General features: G+C 39.7%; 1 protein-coding gene across 1 annotated transcript in view; it reads right to left on the reverse strand.

Annotated features, from left to right (window-relative positions):
- The window catches only part of INO80D (INO80 complex subunit D), a 56526-nt gene extending 37651 nt beyond the window's left edge, over positions 1-18875 (reverse strand). Inside the window, exons 1-3 of the mRNA XM_074967993.1 lie at positions 18632-18875; positions 4973-5067; positions 4629-4875 (exon numbers count right to left, since the gene is read on the reverse strand). Of these exons, the coding sequence (XP_074824094.1) occupies positions 4629-4846 (218 nt within the window). The 5' untranslated portion in view covers positions 4847-4875; positions 4973-5067; positions 18632-18875. The remainder of the gene's footprint in view (positions 1-4628; positions 4876-4972; positions 5068-18631) is intronic.
- Positions 18876-22209: the final 3334 nt, after the last annotated feature.

The raw sequence follows: 22209 nt of genomic DNA on the forward strand, positions 1-22209 counted from the left end.
TTTAAATGAAATTATTTTTGGTCTATGTGGAAAGTAACCAATTGATTTAATATTTTCAAAACCTCATGACAAAATTTAGCACTATAGATCAGCGGTTCTCAAACTGTGGGTCAGGACCATTTTAATAGGGTCACCAGGGCTCTCTTAGACTTGCTGAGGCTCGGGGCTGAAGCTGAAGCCTGAGGGATCCAGCCCTGGGCAGCGGGGCTCAGGTTACAGACTCTCTGGCTGGGGCTGAAACCCTTTGGCTTCGGCTTTGACTTCTACTCCGCCCAGAGCAGTGGGGCTCAGGCTTTGGCTCACCCACCCTGGGATAGTGGGAATTAGGCGGACTCAGGCTTTGGTCCCCCCTCCTGGGGTCGTGTAGTAATTTTTGTTGTCAGAAGGGGGTCATGGTGCAATGAAGTTTCATAACCCCTGCTGTAGATTATTGTTTAAATGTAAGTTAGTTAATAATTACAAAAGGTAATGAATTAATAGGTGGAAAGCAGAGGGCTGATACTAAATGTGTGCAATCTTTGTGGAAAACTGTGAGGAGATTCCTGCAGAAGGCATACTGAGAAGTATTTTTTTTTTTATTGACTGCTGTAATAGATAAAAGTCATTCAGGACGTAATACTGCTTCCGTTAAAGTCAATGGGAGTACTTACGTGCTTAATATTAAGAAATTAAGTATTTTTAACTAATATAGGTGTCAGTCTAGCAAGACACACTGTCAGAATGATTTAAGGAAAAAAAAAAAGTACAAAATAAGCACAATGGAAATGTTTTCATGGTGGTTTTTTGTTTTGTCTGTTATTCCAATGAAAATAGTTTTTTTTGGTTTAAACATTTCCCTGTAGTGTTTGTATCCCAAACAAGGCAGCCCTGTACTTGGGCATGAGCCAGAAGGTGAAACTGACTAATCTATTTTTATTGCCCAAATCAAAGGAAATACAAAAAATAAGTAAGAAAGGATAGGGAGTTTGATTGCAAAAAATTATCAGTTTCAGGCTATTTGTTTTTATATAAATAATTTTTAATCTGACATTCTCTCTTTAATATGGGAAAGGCTTTGGATCTTTTAAATCCTTAACGGATAATGCTTCAGGATTCAAGGTTAATAGAACATTTACTTATACAGGTAATCTCTCTGGATACAAATCCAAAGATATCAGGCTATCATTTCATGAAACACTGGTTAGACCACCACGTGCAGGCCATTCCTATGCTACAAACAAAGGGTGAGTCTGTTCTTTAAGCTGTGTGTATTGTTAGGGCTTCTGTTTTTCTAAGTTTATTAATTTCATTTGTGGGGGGTTTATTTTTAGCAATTTGTGAGTTTTATATAGATGTCCAAAATTGGGGGGAGGGAGAGGTAGTTCAGGGCTCTCTTTGAATATATTGTAATGAGTAATCTCGGTAATGTTCCCTTGTGTGCTTTAACACAGTACTGTTTCAAACACAGCACTACATTAAAGTACACTAAGGAATCTTTAGTGCACACCAGCAGGGTCTACATGGATCAATTAATGTGCAACACATTAGTGCAGTTAAAATCATACCCCTGTAGTCCACATTACTGCTTGTTGTAGATTAGCCCTTATATACAAATAACCATTTCCGATGTTAATTGGATAAACACTAATTTCTATTGATGGGTAGTGTTTTATTGATGTTTATCAGTTAAAACTGAATATCAGAAGCCCTAAGTATTTTATACTGAATGTCAAATATGATCATTTCCCCCTCCCTGCCTCAAAATCAGTGATAAACACATCTGTCACTCTGGCGTAGGCAGGGTGAACGGTGATCAACACACACTGGAAGGGAATGCAGTTGATCTCTATGAGAACTAAGAGTCAAACATGGAGCGTACAAAGGATATTAAGCTCCACTGGCTTCCAGCAGAACAATCCCTTCAAGGGTGAAGGGATTAGGGGAGCCATGTTTACACCTGATGTCTAACACATTCTGCTTTCTAGTGTTTTCAAGACCTTGGAGTAGTGTTGAGTTCCAATTATTTTATTTAAAGAAAGATCTAGTTAAGTTAAAGAGTATCATGTATGTTAAGAAAGATGACAAAATGGAAAGGAGGGACTTACAAATCAGAAGAGACTGACAGATGTGGATTTACTTCATTTTGAAAGAAGACGATTAAGAGATGAAATGATGAGCGTTTAATCTATGTAAAGTGTAATAGCAACATAATTAAAATAATAAAATTGAGCTTCCTTGTCTATTTGCAGTACTTGGACAGGTCAGAATTAGGGGACAAATTCAAAGTTAAGAGGGAACATGTAATTTTACAGAGAGGCTTGAATAGGCAGAATAGACTTCTAATTGAGATGATGAAGTCGTGTACTAATAGATTTAATTTGAAGAACTTGAATGCTTAATAATTAATTTAATAATTTAAAGGAATATTAACTATTTTTCTGCTTGGGGGTCGGGAAATAATTTAGTTTATTGTCTCCTGATCAGATCTGAGGCTTTAGCTTTTTTTGCCTTTTGCGCGTGCTTTTGCCCTCCTTTGTTGTAAGTTTTTTTGTTTTGTTTTTTATAAGCTTCCAAATTATATAGGATAGAGATGAGTTATCAAAATGTTCTGTGGCTCACTTCTGATCCTACGCAATTATGTAACAAACTGTGTAATGAAAATGAGTTGTCTGATGTCAGATGAAATAAAAAGTCTTGGCACAGAAAATTAAAGGTGGCAAGCAAAGGATGAAGAAATGGCAAATATCTTCATACTGAACTGAGTGTGAAAAGTAAATCTCCTAGGATACAGATATATCACCATCAGCCAAGAACTGTCATATTGTGCCTGTGCTCTAAACTTATTATTGGAAACTCATGAAACCCTATTGTTAAACTGCAAACTCTGAGATGCAGTCTTTGAAAATATTCATTCCAACATCTCTCATTTGAGATTAAAGTTTTATTCCCTTCTTCACACACCGGCTGTCCTCAACTTTCAAAGGCTGTAATGCGACGCTTGTCATGCAGTTTAATTATTCTAGTACAACACACTCCAGAAGTTATCATAGTGTACTATGCACATTTTGATACATTTTATTTTACACAATGAATTGGTTTCACACTTGAAAGATTAATATCAAATTACATGGGGACACATGGGACCTAGGAACTTTCACTAAATTTTGGAGGTTTTATAGAAAGTCTGATTAGAAGGTGAACAGGGATTTTGGCACATTTAGTTCTTGCATCTGAAATGACAATGTATCATTTGATCTGACAATTTCCATTATGATTTTTTTTAAACTTATCTCCAGTCTCTATTGGATACTAGCAGAGGAATGGTCAATGTTTATCAAATCATGGCTTGAAATTATTCATACTGTGCCATCTGAGCATTTGCCCTAGAGCTTTTAACAAACATTCTTCTCACTTCATCAGTCTCCTCAACTGAAATGGCAGGTGAAGTGCAAGTTAATTTAGAGCACAATCCAACCGTTGTTTCAGACAAAAGAGGGAGCTGTGAACCAAAACGGAAGTTATATGAAGGGTACAGTGGGAACACTATTAATAATGTGAAAGGTTAGCAAATGGCAGCTAATAACATGAAAAGTCAGCAGATAGCTGTCCATTTCTTTTTTGTCATATTCTGTTTACTTTTTTGGTTAAAAATAATGATTTCCATGGAACAAATCCCAATCTCAGATAGCTAATAAACACTTTATTTCAAAGGATGAAATACCATACTAGTGGTGAGAAGTGTGATAGTGGCTCTTCAGAAATAAAATGTCGTGGGCACCATGCAGCCAAAATTAGAAGTCAGACACATTTCTGACCACAACGTGTATGCAAGTCAGACACAACATAAGGAAATTAAAACCAAATTCTGCCTTTACTTACACCCCATGCAACCCCAGTCTTAAATTGCGAGGATGAATGGTCTTGTGGCTAATGCACCGGACTGGGATTTTGGAAGTCTGGTTCCAATTCCTGGCTCTGCCACAGACTTCCTATGTAACCTTGGGCAAGTCATTTAATTTCTGTGCCTCAATCCTCCTACTATGAGATATGGATAATACTTCCCTTCCACACAGGTATACTATGAAGATATATTTATTAACAAGTGTGAGGTGCTCAAAGAATATGGTTATTGGGGCCATGTGAGTACCTGAACTTGGACTCTGCCCTGAGCTCCCCAAACTTTCACCAGGAGCCTATGCACTGTTGCAACTCCCCCGCTATATGTTTTGCCAACCCCCCCCCAACCCAGATGTCCAGCCACAATCTTCCTCAAGCAATTCAAGCACCTTTTAAGAGCATCAATTCCCAGATATCCTCAGTAGCTAAACAAATGAAGTAGAAAAAGTAAGTATTATGTAAAGGTTTGATCAGTAGAGTTTGAAGTGAAATTTGAGGAAAAGCAGTAATCTTGCTTGCCTATATCCTTGGAATTCTTCCTTTTCCCCTATCTGATTCCCCACAAATAACAAAAAAAATATTGGTCATAAAAAAAAAAAAAAAAAAAAAAGGCTTACAGAAACATAACTGATATTCAATCTATTTGACCCCTTTCTCCCTAACCATGAAGACAGTTCCCAATCAGAAATACCAAATTTGTAGCCAAGCTGACTGAAGCTATTTCTAATTCATTGGGGGCCACCATCACTCACCTACGGTCCTCAGATTTGGGGATAGGGTTGGTGCAGCGTTGGCTGTTATACTTGGCCACATATTCACATTGCTTGAAGGGGGCAGTCTTGTCCTCCAGAACGTGTCTGATACAGAAGGCGTAGCCGTTAAGTCGCCTCTGCTTGCACAGTTTGGGGCTATATGAGCACAAGGGCTTATTGTCAACCTCAGAGAAGTGTATGTGTTTGCCTTCATACATCACGTGACTCTATTCCTTGTGAACATCAGCTGAAAGAACCAAAAATATTAAAATAAATCACATGGAAAAAAGATGCATTAAGTTCTGCATTTTGTTTTTGTTTAGGGGAAGGGCACATGACAGTACCTGATTTTAAATCTTCTGTACCATATCAATGTTAGGAGAGAGCCCCAAGGAGACCACTATCCTGGAATGATGACGAGTCAGATGAAGCAGATTGTCTAAGAAAAATATCAAAAAGGGTCCAAGTCAGTCAAGAGTAAATCAGACAGGACCATTTTGCATAGTAAGCAAGGTGTTGGATGTTGCTTCTCAGCATGTGGCTCAGCCAACACCCAACAAATTGGATTAATTAGATAATCCACATTCAGTTATTAACTGGAACGTAGACATATCACTAACCCAAATTTTTGCACGCTGGTATTCAGTGGAATACATTGCTCAGAATGAAAAGGAGTACTTGTGGCACCTTAGAGACTAACCAATTTATTTGAGCATAAGCTTTCGTGAGCTACAGCTCACTTCATCGGATGCATACTGTGGAAAGTGTAGAAGATCTTTTTATACACACAAAGCATGAAAAAAATACCTCCCCCCACCCCACTCTCCCGCTGGTAATAGCTTATCTAAAGTGATCACTCTCCTTACAATGTGTATGATAATCAAGTTGGGCCATTTCCAGCAAAAATCCAGGTTTTCTCCCCCCCCCTCCCCCCAACACACACAAACCCACTCTCCTGTTGGTAACATATCTGTTCAGGGGACACCATCACAGGGCCTAATAACATCAGCCACACTATCAGAGGCTCTTTCACCTGCACATCCACCAATGTGATATATGCCATCATGTGCCAGCAATGCCCCTCTGCCATGTACATTGGTCAAACTGGACAGTCTCTACGTAAAAGAATAAATGGACACAAATCAGATGTCAAGAATTATAACATTCATAAACCAGTCGGAGAACACTTCAATCTCTCTGGTCACGCGATTACAGACATGAAAGTTGCAGTATTACAACAAAAAAACTTCAAAACCAGACTCCAGCGAGAGACTGTTGAATTGGAATTCATTTGCAAATTGAATACAATTAATTTAGGCTTGAATAGAGATTAGGAGTGGCTAAGTCATTATGCGAGGAAACCTATTTCCCCTTGTTTTTTCCTACCCCCCACCCCCCAGACATTCTTGTTAAACCCTGGATTTGTGCTGGAAATGGCCCACCTTGATTATCATACACATTGTAAGGAGAGTGATCACTTTAGATAAGCTATTACCAACAGGAGAGTGGGTTTGGGGGTGGGGGGGGGGTAGAGAAAACCTGGATTTGTGCTGGAAATGGCCCAACTTGATTATCATACACATTGTAAGGAGAGTGATCACTTTAGATAAGCTATTGCCAGCAGGAGAGTGGGGTGGGGGGGGGAGGTATTTTTTCATGCTTTGTGTGTATAAAAGATCTTCTACACTTTCCACAGTATGCATCCGATGAAGTGAGCTGTAGCTCACGAAAGCTTATGCTCAAATAAATTGGTTAGTCTCTAAGGTGCCACGAGTCCTCCTTTTCTTTTTGCGAATACAGACTAACACGGCTGTTACTCTGAAATTGCTCAGAATAACCTTTTGAAGATAGTAGCCCTGATATGTTAGAATTTAATTTTAGCACTCATGCAGCTCAGAAAGTTTTTGCTGTAGCTGCATGGCCCACATCTGGTGTACGGTTTTCAGAATTTGTAGTCCCCACAGACTGCATAAATCTGTAATCAGCCTTTTCCAAGGCCAACGAGATTTTTCTTACTTGTCATACTTATTGGGTGAAAGCCTGGCTCTACTGAAGTCAATAGCAGAACTCCCACTGGTTTCAGGAAAGCCAGGATTTCACCCATTAGCTGTAGCAGGGAGTCATTTTTTAAATGCAGAAGTTACTAAGGTATATGGAAAGAAATTTGTGATCTCACATGCCACCCCTTTCAATTCTGGATTCCCCACCACTCTGGAGTTTTTAGCAATCACTTCCTTCTACTCCAGAGCAGCTTTCAATTAGGTTCAGCTCTACATACATAATGCAGCTGCTTTGCTAATGCCCAACTTACATTGTGAAAAATCTGTTTGTAATGATCACGTTCAAATATTAACTAAACAAGCAACTCTGAAGAATTGAAATGCAGTCCCGAACTTGGTGTGCTCCATTTTTTCAATTATTAAGTTTTGTACACCATGTACATAGAGGTGCTATTCATGTGATAAGTTGATTTGTCATATGCTTGTGTAATTTAACACATACCCAGGACCAGCTGACTTACCCTCTTCTCCCACTAATCCTTCTTCCTGGGAAACATTTTAATATTGCAAACCACCGTGGAGCTACAAAGTCTGCCAGAGAAAGGTTTCCTCCACCCCACCCAAAAAACTGCACTCCTATCTGAAGCCCAGTTCAGTCCTGGGCCAGAACAGCTTTTCTATAAATGAAAATGTCATAACTTAAAAGTTAATTATCCAGTGGCCCCACAGGACTAGAAAGGGAGCTTTATATATTGGAAATGGGAGCTTCCCACTATGGTCTAGTGATCACTTCCAGCCTGATAGCTCCCTGAGAAAACTACTTTAGTGTTGTGACATTTTTAGGTCTAGAAAAGCTGTTTTAAGTCATTTTTGAGAGTGTGAGTTAAAATGTCTCTCACACCAAGCATTGCACAGTGGTACTTAGGGTAACAAAAGAACCTAGATTTACAAGGAAAGGGATACAAGAAACAATTTCAATAAACTAAACAAATACTACAAAACACTTCTGACATAGTTTTACATCTAACATATGTGACGTACGCTACTGAATACACAATGGGGTAATATGCCGTAAAGTGTTTACTGATAAGTTTGGGGGGAGCTACATAACTCATCTGTGAATAACGAGGGCCATTCCAAACACACGCAATAAAACTTTTATACCAGATCACTCTCTGCGCGCGCACACACACGCGACGTTAGGACTTCATTTTCATCAGAACAATGAAGCACGAATATAAATCAACATCTTATCATACCCCAAATTAATTCCAATAATTATTTATACTATTCAAGCCAATATCAATCACTTTAACCAATTTCTCTGAATGTACCGAGGAATGAGTACTACAGAAATTCAAAACCAGTCACCAGAATATATCCCATCAGAATGGATTGGAGATCTATTGTTTCCTTGTACTTCTCAGTCTGTCTGTATCCATCTGTTGTCTCTTGTCATAGTTAGATAGTAAGCTTTTTGGGGCAGGGACCATCTTTCTGTTCTGTGTTTCTACAGTGCCTAGCACAATGGGGTCCTGGTCCATGAATAGAGCTCCTAGGCACTACAGTAGTACAAATAACAACAACAATGATAATGATACTAAAGCAAAGACTGTTAAGGCACTGGATTTGCTCTTTAAAGCCATAAATGGTTTGGATCCCAGCTATTTGAAAGATTGCTTCATCTATTACTACGGCAGTTGAGATAATCTGAGGTGCTCTAGTTAACTGCCTGGTAAAAACAGAAGGGGGGGGGGTGTCCTTTGCTCTGGAATTTATTTCCCTCCTTGGTTAATCAGAGCTTGGATTTGGTGACATTCAGGACAAGCTGCAAGTTCCAACTGTTCTCCTGGGCTTTTGCAGAGGAGGATGTGGGTTAATTAAGATTATTTAACACAAGTTTGGTAATCCATTTAGGCAAATCCTTGAAAACTTGGGATGCCTAATGTTAGGCAACTAAATCCACATTTAGGCACCTAAATAAGTAGCCTGAGTTTCAGAGGTATAGAGCACCTGTAGCAACCACAGCCACCTCTGAAAACTGGATGACTCACAAAGAAATTATTTAAACTATATTTTTATACCATTTCCTGTAACAAAAAACGTAGAGAAAAATATTTATTTCTATTTGAAATTTGAACAGTTTTTAAAACTACCAACTTACACCTCCCGTCCCCCCCAAAATTAGTTCTATTAAAGAAACAGTTCCGTTGCCGATGCTAAGATGCAAAGACTGCAGACACTGGGACTTACTCTCCACTGCCTTGCATCTTGGACAGTCATTTACCTGTGTAAAATCAGTGTAAAATGCTATGAAATCAGCAGCATTTTATGCCTGCTTTTCATTGGCATAGGTGACCGAACAAGGAGCAAGGCAGTGAAGAATCAAGTCCACAGTAGGGAGAAACAGTATTTCAGCAAAATGATCTCACGAAAGTGGATTAATCAAGGGAAAGATGTTTCTATAAAACACGCTTAAGTAGCCTTATGAGGAAGCCCTTACCAAATATTAAGACAATAGGATTCCCTTTTGAAACTACGGTTTGGAAAGTTATCACATTTTCAAACTGTTTCAAAAGCTTTGCACTGAAATCAAAATCACACTAACTATACAGTGTTCATATACATACGACTGACATGGTATCAGCATGAGAATCATTCTCTGCATCACCCAAAAACCTGTTAGCCATTCTCAATACTTCATTTCGAGGAACTAATTTAAGACAATTTTTATAAAATAAAAATAATCTTTCATCATAAAATCAGCAATCCAGATAATGCATTTGTCATATAAAGTATTTTATTCATTGGCTGGCTTTGTTCTCTCTCTCCGATAAGCATTTGTGGAACAGAAATAGAGGTGATAAAAGTGATTTAAATGTATTCAAAAAATAAATACATTTTAAAGAAAGTAAAGCTTTATGGAGATCTCAAACATCTTGGTAGGAACAGGAGTGTTTTGGTACAGATTAGGAAGTCTTGTTCATACATCTGTTTTACCCCAGGATAACTCTTACTGATGTCAAATAGACACAATCAACTTAAAAAAAAATCAGACTTTTGTCCAAAAAGCTTATTCCTACTATTGTTACGAGGAAAACCCAAGGTTACTAGAACAGAAAGCAGCTGGGAGCTGCAAGGGGAGGGGGGAAATTGTGACAGTCTTTCATATGCACAATGGAAAAGTTTTTTTTTAAATAGGAAAATGTGACTGTAAAACCACAAAAATTAGCATGGGACCCTCCCAACGTAAGTTTAACTCATTTTACTGACAAGATTTCAAGTCGATCAAGTCCTGAGTGTAAGTGAGCTCAGAATAAGGTTTGTGTGTCCACAACAAGCCAGATTTCTGTTCTTTAGTTATTCCTTCTATAACCATTAGTAGAACACTGTATGCCAAATTCTGCCCTCAGAAACATCATACAAAGCCAATGGAGTCAATAAGGTTTCAGGTGTATAACAGAGAGATGAATTCAGCCCGATAGGTCAACTTTTTCTTCCCTCCTGAGAGGGAAACACACATACATACGACTGTCACAGAAATTTCACTGCTGCTGACACTGCTGGCTTCATTACTACCTATTGCCCCATCTCATCCCCTTCCCACTCAGCCACAGAAGTCACCCACCTAACCACACCCATTGTTTTCTTCTCCTATTAATTTCTTCGTGCCTTCTTTTCAAGCTGTCCCCTTTGACCAGTGAAAGGTTAGTCAAGGCATAATCATCTGCTCATTCAAATCTCGCCTCACAAATTTATTTTGTGAAGATTTTCAAAGTTGATAGACCAAAGAAAATCAAAGTTATTTAAAACTTTTCCAACATAACTAACAAGAATACCCTAAACAGCCAGTTTCATTGTTGTAGTTTGCCCACAGCCAATTTCCATGAATTGAATTCCCTTCTCCATCAAGATACTTCCCTATCACTTTTCCACTGAGGTCTGTTATCGTTCTCGCTGTGTTTCTGGAATTAACTTAAAATGTAAGCTCCTCAAGACAGGCACAGTATTTTCCTTTTTATGTATGTGTAAGGCAACATGCAGAACTATGATGTCATATAAAGTATAAACAATTAATAACAGAAAGCAATGGATCTTTGGGGGGATGGGAATCACCGTAAAGTCCCAGGTCTTGAACCCAGGACTGGGCGTCCCCAGACAGCTGCTGGATCCTCGCCCTCCACCCAATGTCTGCTGAAATCTGGTGGACTGACAAGCTAGTAGCACTACAGCAGGGGTTCTCAAACTGGGGGTCAGGACCCCTCAGGAGGTCACGAGGTTATTACATGGGGGGTCGCGAACTGTCAGCCTCTACCTCAAACCCCGCTTTGCTTCCAGCATTTATAATGGTATTCAATATATAAAAAAGTGTTTTTCATTTATAAGGGGGGTTGCACTCAGAGGCTTGTTATGTGAAAGGGGTAACCAGCACAAAAGTTTGAGAACCATTGCTCTACAGCAGCAGTCTCCAAACTTTTTGGCTCGCGCACCCTCAGGGTGAAGACCGGAAGACCTGCCGCAGACGCGCCGCCGGAGGGGAACACCAGCCATGGACGTGCAGAGCTGCCGCTGAAGAAAAAAAATGGCGGAGTGCCGTCCAGCGGTGCTCCTGCTGCTGCGCACCCCCTGGGATCATCTCGCGTACCCCAGTTTGGAGACCACTGCACTATAGTGTTAGCAAAGGCACCCCCCACAGGAGCTCTGATTGGAGGATTGGTTGGCTCCACCGATTGGTCCAACTACACTATTTAAGTCAGAAGGAGGCACAGAAAGTTTGCCCAAGCAACAAGATGACTTCCTGGAATGGCTGCACTGGACTCTGCTTGTGCCTGTCTCCTTCGCCTAACCTGCCTGTTCTTGATTCCTGCTCTGTTCCTGGCTCCTGCTTCACCCCTGCCTTTGCTCCTCTTCCCACTGTGCTTCTGCTCTGTGCTTGACCCTTGCCTCTCCTCCAGTTGCTGCCCTTACACCTTGCCTCCAATCATCAGTTACCAGTCCTGGGTCTGACCCTAGCTTCTGACCCTGGCTTGACCCTTGGCTCTGGCATTTAGCATCTAACCTCAGCTCTGACACTCAGCTTCAATTCCTGGTTCTGACTCTGACTTGATCCCTGGCTCTGGTAATTGGCAGTTGACTCTGGTGCTGACACTTGGCTTTGTTCCCCAAACTGGATACCTGCTTGCCCTCTAGACCTGACTCCTGCTCTGACTACTAAGCCAGACCACATACATCCCAGTCCATAACAATCACTGAGTTCAAATTACTGGATTCTGTGCATATGCACCAAGACAAACTCATGTGAACAGTACCTTGTGAAACATTCTGTCTGACAGAAAGTGATCACCTGCATCACTGTAATCATATAGCAATATATTTAATAATATACAACGGTAACAAAAACAAATCTATCCATTACATAAAACTGTAGCAGTTGCCTATAGTCTTAATCTTGCAATTTGATCTTCAGGGGCAGACCCCAGTGCCCATACAGAACTCCACTGAAGTCAGAGGAACTGTGGAATCTGCCCACATGGGTCTGATTGCAGGATCAGGGCCTATAATAAACAAAATGTAACCCTGAATCTAAAGAAGCTTTTTCTTTTTACTACCATAGCATACACATATTGTAAGAACTTTATATTTTTTCATTTTGATCTGAACTTGTATTTTACAGTGAATGAAATATAGCTCTTTTTTACAGAATATTTCTTGCCACTAAATAAGCAAGTAGAGCAATACGTTGCAATAAGCACAAGTAGCTTATCTGAAAAGAACTGAAACCATGTTTGTTAAATAGTGGGTGGACGAGAAATTTTTTTTGTCCCACAAAACTCAGTAACAGATGAAGACTCTGAAATGTGGACTTCCTCTGGAAAGCTAAGTGCTTTGCACCAAAAATATCAGGGCATAAAACCTTCTGAAACTTGATTTGTATCTTTTGTGCCTATGCTAGAGACCGAGTCTTCAGACCGCTTCAACTTTCCAAATTTGTGCCTGCAGTTTCCCATGTATGCACAGAAACTGCTACTTAAAAACCAGAAGTCACTTTTTTAGAAGCATGGGCTATATATTAATAGACAATTTTAAAGAAGTGAGGTTTAATATTAGTCAGCGGCAACAGGGAGAAATACACAAGAGGACCCAGAAAACAGATGATAGCAAAATACAGTTAGTTGTTTGCAGTGTGACCTGAAGAGCAGCTCTGTGTAGCTCAAAAGCTTGTCTCTTTCTCCAACAGAAGTTGGTCCAATAAATGGTACTACCTCACCCATTTTGTCTCAGCAAAATACAGCAACATTTCAAATCCAGGACCATATCATTCTCTCTATGCTTTGCTACTGAGAGGATGAATAAAAGAGAAAACCTGTTCCTCTGGTAAATATTCTGTCTGTGTATGTGAGAGCTAACTCAGCATTAAGAGGGAATATGTTGTGAGACTGGGCTGAACACAAGGCAAAGCCACTCTCTGTGGCATGATCCCCCAGCAAACTGGCGGAGATTTCCCCTTGTAAAATCATACACTGAATGTCTGTATTATCTTATGCAGAAACGTGATATGTGCTCTACTCTAGGATGGAAATTGGTGGCCCAGTCACAGAAGGAGAGCCCATGGGATTCTAGCACACCAAGGATACTCTTAATTTTGAGAAGACACTTGTACTGCAAATATTATAATAATACTTTAATGCACATAGATTAGTTACATAGATTTTAAAATGTATACACATAGATTTTAAAATGTATGCTTGGAGTTAGACATTTCTACGTGCGTGAGGCACATTTAGGGAATGGAATCCTCAAGTGCATTGTAAATTGGATTGCAATTATCTGTCTGGGGCTAAAAGATGTATAATTATGAGGACTAAGTTTAAAGATTCACATTGTAGCTTCCATACACTTGTCATCATCAAAGATGTCACTTCAATTTGGTTGTTTTGTATTTTTAAATGTGTAGTGTGCATTTAGTGTTATGATACTGGTCCATGTGTACGCATGACATAAGACAAATGCATTTTCCATATAGGAGTTTCTAAAATGTGCCAATTTGATGGCCAGAGAGACCAAAGTCCTCTGTTTACTCACAGAACAATACAGCGTGCATAGAAGTTGTGCTAGCTCCAACGCTGCTCCTAAACCCTGACCTGGAAAGCCCACCTCTAGGTATCAGAGGTTCGGCTTTCACACCTGTTAAATCTTTAGCTTCCCTGCTGAGACTGCCAATAAGCATAGCAATTTTGGTGGCTTGTGTGACACGGCTCTGATCTACTCAGAACTGGACTGACCCCACCGAACTCATCACACAGCCCACCATACAGGAATAACTTCCAGTTGTTACTGATAGGGCTGGATTAGAATCAGTGACAGAGCTGAAATGTTCCATTTCATATTACCAATCTTTCACCATCTAGTCTTTCCTTAAAGAGTTTTCTATTCTATAGAGAAAAGTCACACCACACCTCATTTTGATCTTCGTTAGTGCCATAAAGCTACAACCCTTTATTCCCATACTAGGATCTAATCATTACTTTAGTTTAATTCCATTTAACAGCTCAGGTCACTACTACATTTAGTCACAAAACCAAATCTGCTATAATTCTGGAAACAACCACAGAACAAAATTAAAAGACTCCAATAGCCAGATAGAACTATCTTCCATCTTCTGACAGAAGAGACTTCCAGTAGCATGGAGGGAATGAGAGTCAGCTACAAGAGTTAACAAAACATAATTAGAACATCCCTGGCCCTCATCTGTGAGGCCTTTGAAGAGCCCTAGCAAGAGCAGCAGTGCTCCACATGAGTGCCAGTGTTCACTCAAGATCCATTTGCAGGATCAAGGCTCACTGGGATACAACAGTGACTGACCAAACATGTACATATACACAAACACACACTCCCTAGCTTGTGTTACTGAATTATCACTGCTGATATAAAATGTATTGGCTAAAAAATGTTGCCATGATTTAAGCAAAAAATATTTAACATTTGATGCTAAATGTCATTTTAGGAAACAAAGTGATTCAGGCCCTACATGGCAGCTGCACAGTCTTGCTTTCCATGTTGGCTCTCAGATTTTAGAAACATGTTAATTTAATCATAATAGCATTTTTCTTTAATTATCTGTAATTCTATATTTAACTATTTTTTCATATATTCAAATCTACCTAGGAAGCCAGAAGTGACAACATTGTCCTCATTCTGTCTTCTCAGAACGGTTAGGGCTCCAAGTCTGCACAAAGCGGTTGCATGGAACCAATATATACAACGTGAGAACGTGGCACCTTTAGGCTCAGTACTAATCAACAGAATTACATTTTAAAATATACTAAAATGTAATCCAATAATTGTGTTACTCTGATTAATAATGGTCAGACAATGCTTGGATTACAACTGGCAGCAGCAAATGAACCTACTTAGAAACTAACTTGTATAGATACAAAACTGAACTGATTCGTCTATTTATTCTCCTTTGGAAAGTGCACAAAAGTAGGGGTTTTAATTCTAGCCAAATAATTTTACCCAATAGTCAGCACATGGAATAAGTAGTACAGAGATACACAAACTTTAAATATCCACCACCATTTAAGATGGGGAAGCAGGGAGTTAAACTGATATTTAAAGAAGGGGAGATATGTACAGCAAAATAGCCTGATGCTCCAAACCTTACTCAAGGAAGTATTCCCATTGACTTCAATGGGATTACTCATGTCAGTGAGGGTTGCAAGATCAGGATCTAGGTCTTCTGAATTATCATTAACACAGACTTTAGCATTTATCTTTAAATGCTGAAGCCCCAATCCTGCAGTGAGACCCACAAAGGGAGAGCTATGTGCCCACCCAGACCTACACCAACTTCTACAGGGCTCTATGCACATATGGTGCTCTGCCAGAGCAGGCTGTCTTTGCAGGAGACAGGTTTTTGGAAAAAGGAATAAATGGGATCTTTTAGCCATCATAACATTAAAAAACAAAACAAAGTTATTGTACAGGTACACTATAAATGTCAAAACAAACCAGAATCCAGTGAGAAAATTTAGAGGCTAAGGACATACCATTAAAACCTTGATAACTAGAAATACTCTCCTGAAAGCCTCCTTTATAACTTTAACTTGCATGGTTTGAAAGTGAACTAATTGTCTTTAGAAAAATTCTGCAATACATCTAGCAGCTACTCTACGCCTGCAGGGAGAGGGCCATGACATTATGAAGTACTTATTTTAAATAATTCCAATTATGCACTTGCGTATAAGGTTTAACAAAAATCAAATATGCACTTTTATTCCCAATGCTGCAAAGACTTGCACATAAACTTATCTTTACACACTGAATAGCACTACTGATTTCAGTAGGACCACTCACAGTGTGTAAAATAAGTCACTGGGGATACTTACAGAGCAGACTCTCAGCTGCTGTAACTGTCATAGCTTCACAATGAAGCTTTGGTAATTTACACCAAACAACGTGTAAAAGTAAGCACATGCATAAACATTTGCAGAATCAGAGCCTAAATTTTCATGAAAATGTGAATCACACATATTAAAAGAAAATATAGATATAGATAATTTGGGATGTTTTCTTTATGTTGTTAGTTTCTATAATTTTTCCAAAAACAAGAATAAAAATAAAAAGTAGAAACTTTGTATAAATAAAAATATCATTGGGATCTTTCACTCACAAGTCCATAAGTCAGCTCTGACAAAGTTATAGCTGTCCCATTGGTTTCCAAGTGCCAGTTTCTTACAACAGAAGAGCACTCTGGAGGTTGGATTGTCAGTCAGCGTAATACTTTGCCAGCAAAGTCCAAGCATGAGCTAATGTTGATACAGTGGAAGGCAATATATGGACAGGACATATTGCTCTAAATTTACAAACAAACAAAGAATGGCAAATCAACTCTCAAGAAGTGTCCACAATGGAGAACACAGACATTTATTGCAGATTGCTACGTAACAAAATTAGGGCTAACTATAACTTGGTTAGTCTGAAATCAGAAAGTGGAATAGCAGGTGTCAAGTCAAGCTTTTTTTTGCTTTTAAAAATGCTTCAATGTTATTTGTACAAAGCAATTAATAAGTATTTTTAAAATGCACTGGAACAAATCACTGGTATCTTTAGCTGTTAAAAATCAGAGCTATTTTACCTATGCTGTGAAAGATGCAGGTCTCCCACAGTAGACCCTCTTCTCAACTATAGGTAACGCACTTGACTTTCCCCAGGAAAACTGCTTTCATTTTCAGTTTTATGCACTAGGATTGTAAAGAGGGTTTCTGGATAAGAATTATATTCACATCAAATTAATTACTTGCCACTATAAATGACTGATAAATCAGGCCCTGATCCTGCAATTAGGGGGTGAGATTCCATACAGACATACAGTATGCATCCGATGAAGTGAGCTGTAGCTCACGAAAGCTCATGCTCAAATAAATTGGTTAGTCTCTAAGGTGCCACAAGTACTCCTTTTCTTTTTGCGAATACAGACTAACATGGCTGTTACTCTGAAACCATACAGACATAATAATCTGCAGACAGATTATCAGATTTAGACTATAGGATCAAGATCCAAGTTTGAAAACACCTTTGGATGCAAAAGTTTCTCCTTCCTTGTTATCAAAGAGTGATCTGTGGAAACATCTTTCCCTAGACTTCTTATACAAAACTGACCAACAGCCCCAACCGGCAAACACATCATTACCAAGCATAGGGCTTACTTAAAGTACTCCTGGTAGTAAACCGTACACAAGATAATAGTCTGCAGGATCAGACCTCAAATAAGGAGGAGTTTACACACCCCATTCACAAATCTAGAGTCAGACCAAGAATGCTGCACGTGTCAGTGTGCTTGGACTATCAATGACAGCACCTGCAAAACTCTCAAGAAGACACAGAAGTTAGCTGGAAAGATATAATGACACTGCAAGAGTAAATAATTCAGAGGAGCACTAAAGGAGGGGGGAAGATTTATTCACATTCAAAATTACAGAAGGAGTTGGAGTCAAATGATGCAAGGCTGCTTCTCATGAGACCAACCTATGTCCATCTAACAACTCCCCAGGTCCCCAAACCTTTAGTCCCCACCACAAACCAAGGGCGGGTGGGGGGCCTAAAAAGTTATAATTCAAACAAAATAACTCAAAGCAAAATTGACATGCACATGGTCGAGGAGGCTATAAGGAAACAGAAAGGAGGGAGACACGGGTTGGTTGGGGGCGCGGGGAAGGGAAGGATTTAACCCCCCACCCCATTTAGTAAAGAAGACAATACTCTCCCCACGATTTTACTTATAAGCAGCAGGTATAAAATGGGCAGGTTATGGGGCGGGGGGGGGAAGTGAACCTTAAATTAAACTTTAAAGGCCGCCGGCTACTGTTAAATCTACCCCTCCCCCCCACCGACCGACGGCGGGACCCGCCTCCCAGGCTGCGATGGGGGGGGGGGGGGGACTGTCATTCTCCAGCCCTAATTATAATTAAAATAAACTTCAGTAATTATATGATCCCATGAAATTCCGCCCCCGGGGGGGCTCCGCTCCGCTGCCCCCACATCCCCGTCCGGCGGGCGGGGGGAGGCTCCAGCCCCTGCTGCGGCCTCGGCGACCCCCCCAAACCCGTGGAGCCCAGTGCAGCATGCAGGGCAGGAGCAGCCCGCCCGCCCGCCTTCGTGAGTGGGGGGCCGCAGCGGGGGGACCGGCGGGGGCGGGGAGCGGCTAGGCCCCGCCGGGCTGAGGCCTACCCGCCCCCTTCGCCGCCCTTAACCTTACATTCAAACACACTGAGGCGCCGCTTCCCGTCCCCCGGGATCCAGCGGCCGCTTCACCCCCCGTTTCCTGCCTCCCTAGCGCCCGAAAGTCTTAACAATCCCTCCGACACCCCTCACCTCTACTGCGGCCTACAGCACTCCGTCGAATCCCCGGGCTCGCGTAGTCCGCCTGGCCGCCCGCCCTGCCCCTTGCGCGCCGCCTGCCGCGCTACGCGAGCCCGAGGATGCAGGCCGGGCCTGGCTTACCTTTCCAGCTGCTTTTTTTTTCTCCTCTCTCGCCTCTCCCCCCTTTCCCTCTGCTGGGCTGACAGATCAGAGTTTCCTCCCCAGCAGAGGGACCGGGAACAGGCTCGGGCTCTGTGCTGAGCAGCTGCTGCCCCCCTGGCTCTGAGGAGATCCTGCGTTTAGGGGGGAGAAAGCTTTGGGGAGCTTTTTATTATTTTAAAAGTACAAAGTGCTCAGAGGGTAGGTGATTATTAAGGGGAATCCCTGAATATATTCTCCAGCAAAGAAGGCAGGGCTGCTGGGGCTGCTCAAGAAGAGAGCCAGCAGCCTCCTACAGCACCACTACAGGCACTGAGAGGACATAACATCAGAGAGCAGCTCCTCTGCCCTCCAAAACAACAACTTTCCTACCATCTTGGAGGTAGTAGAGAGGGGGGAAAAGTACAGAGGGTTTTTATAGAAAGTGTCAGTTTAAAAATAATAACAAAAAAGGACGTTATCTATTTGTGTGACTTAAAAAAAAAGAGGCAGGTGGCTTAGGAAATATTTTCCTTTATAATCAGTGAAGATCATTTGTCTGAAAAAAAAATTTAAAAAGAAGGATGGTCAAAAAGAAAATCTCTTCTTAGTAAGTTTATTTGTTTGATTTATTTTTAATTAAGAGTGAGAGGTTGGGTTTTTTAAAATTATTTTATTTTGTAGTCCATAAAGTACAAAGTGGATAACTTTTTTTTCTGTCTCTGGGTGGCAGTTTTTTTTAAAAATTGATGTCTGGAAAGAAACTCATTGGTATGACTTGTGTTATTATGGTACTCTTATTCAGAGTAAAAGCTGAAACTGATGTGGGATAGTCTGGCAGTTATGTATCATGGTGTCCTCTCTGTCTCTCTCAAGACACTGTAAATAAAGCAGATTGAGTGTACAGGTAGGTAGATGCAGCTATTTAGTTTTTTCACAGTGCAAAGAGATATGTAGAGAGGGTTTTAATACAAGTAAGTGGAACCTGTCACATATCTATGTTGGTCCATCGTAATTTTGTGTTGGTCCATCATAATTTTGGCATTGTCTGTCCATAAAAGATGGGAAGTGAAAAATAAAACTTAAAGCAACAAATTTTAATACAGTAGTTGAGTTTTGTTTTGTTTTTTTAAATCAAAGCATTTTGCAGCCTTTTAAAATCTGTTTTGATTCTTTTTCAGAGATTGCTTTGATTTGGGTGCTTTGTTCCTGATATTTATGAGTAATGGTATCCTTGACTTAATTTTGCAAAGTCAAGAGACAATATTCATTTATTCTATAAGATCTTTTAAAAATACCTCTATTATTGAAAGGGTTTTTTTAAGGTGCTTTGATTAGACTGAACAAAATGTATGAAATGCTGTTAAAGTAATGTGAGATGCCACTAGGTATCTGTAAGTGAAAACATTCTCACTCAGTTCAGCAGATGAGTGATAACATTGCATGCAGTGAGATTCATCAGAGTCCTATGTAGGGATGAACAACTGCAAATACATCGTTCTGTTTTGTCTGCATGGAGGAGGACGTAAATAGAAAACTAAGGAGATATATAGTAAAGAACTGCAAATTTTGCAGCTTTGTAAATGTTATTTATATGATGTGGGTTCTAGGTTGGCTAAACTGCAGTTTGAAGTAACATCAATGCTGAAATTAAATTGGCATAGCCCACTGTCTCTCTCTTTAATGAACTCTGAAATAAATCAAGAGTTCTCTGAGTCCTCCACATTTATAGTGGTTTCATATTTCAGACTGTCTCAAATCAGGTGTTGCAATATCTCCAATTTTTGTAGCATTCTGATTCCTGAATTTAAAAGAAGTTGCTTTTTGAAAACTTACTTGGATATGGATTTTCTGAGCTAGCATAAGCAATGATGAGTCTCATTTTGTGCATATATAGTGGGTCTTCCATTTGGAGGTCTGAGTTTTAGAGTTAAAACATAATAAAGAACCTCCTGGCCCTTGCATCAAGAAGAATATTTTGTTTTGGCTATTTAAAAAATACTGTTAACTCATTATGGTAGACTAGAAGGTTGCACCCTGATAGAATGCATGGAGTAGTTACAAAAGAAGTGCTTTACTGATTCAAAATATTGATCCATTAAATCCAGTATCTTGCTCTGGCAGTAGAAGTTTAAAAACAAAACCATAATGCACCTAACTCTTTGTGCAAAATTGCATATAGGGTGATGATGGGATAATCAAGAGCTTCCTTCTGACCCTTCCAGTGTGTCAGTGATCATCTTATGCCTTGAAGTATGAAATCTGATTATCTTTATCATAGTATGTTTATAACAAATATTTTTGAATATTATACCTATAAATGTACAACGGTTACAAATGTGATTGATCATTGTTATGTTATTATACAACCTTTTAAAAAAATTCAATGACCGTGTTTGACTCAATGACCTTCTGTGGCAGAATTCACAAGTTATGAACTAGTATTTACTTTCATTTTATTCTAAATTAATGAAGGGCCAAATTCTTCTATTCTTAGTCACCAATCCTACAACTGTACAGATATTTAACTTTATTCACATGAATTGGTCCTATAAAATCAATGGGGCTACTCACAGGAGTAAAGTTAAGCAATGTATAAATGTTGAAAGATCAGGGCCTTAACTCAGTACTTACTTGTATAAATCTCCCTTCAAGTCAATGGGAGTTTGCCTAAGTACAGAATTCAGGATTTCCCCATCAAGTGATCTGTTGTTTTTACCCTTTAACATAATACTAGAACAAGGGAATGATTAGTTTTCACTGTACCTTTATACTGTCACTATGGAATACTCAGTCAAGTCCCATCTAACTCTTTTTTTCTCCAGGCTAATTCTAGTTTTTGTAAACTTCACATCTTGTTTGTTGCTATTGTTATGCTATGAACAGAGAGGTTCTAATAAAAGGCAGTATTTTTCAGTATTTTACACTGGGAAGGATAATATGCACCACTGGAAAAGGCTCAGATTCCAGAGAATACAGCAGTGTTAACTGTCTGTCCCCATGGATTTGGGTTTCCTGGGTCTTTTTAAAATGAAATGCACATGATGCACTATGTAACAGAAACACCTTTTAAAACATTTTGAGGTATCTTGAACATAGGATTTATATTATTTCTTTCTCTGTTGTCTGGCCCAATGTAATTAACTTTGCAGGCTTTAATTTTTCACACATACATGCCTAAACTTAAATATGTATGTTTGCAGGATGGAGCTTAAATGTACAATGCTACAGTAACTATCCCTGCAATATCAAACTGTTTGCAGTATGGCAATTACAGATGGCCACAACCTGTGAAGGTTTTAATGCCCCTTCCTCTCTTCTGTCCTCCCCAAAATCCAAAATAATCAAACAAATTTCAGAATCCACTTTGAAAAGTATAAAACTGAAAGGGATGCTGTTTGAGTAGTTTGACTTTTCTTTGAATAGGAATAAAATGATGAAGAAAATTTCACTAGATTTTCATACTAAAAAGAAAAAGAAAAGGAGGACTTGTGGCACCTTAGAGACTAACCAATTTATTTGAGCATAAGCTGTATGTAGCTCACGAAAGCTTATGCTCAAATAAATTGGTTAGTCTCTAA

Source organism: Natator depressus, chromosome 11, assembly GCF_965152275.1.
Source record: "Natator depressus isolate rNatDep1 chromosome 11, rNatDep2.hap1, whole genome shotgun sequence".
NCBI classification, from domain to species: Eukaryota; Metazoa; Chordata; order Testudines; family Cheloniidae; genus Natator; species Natator depressus.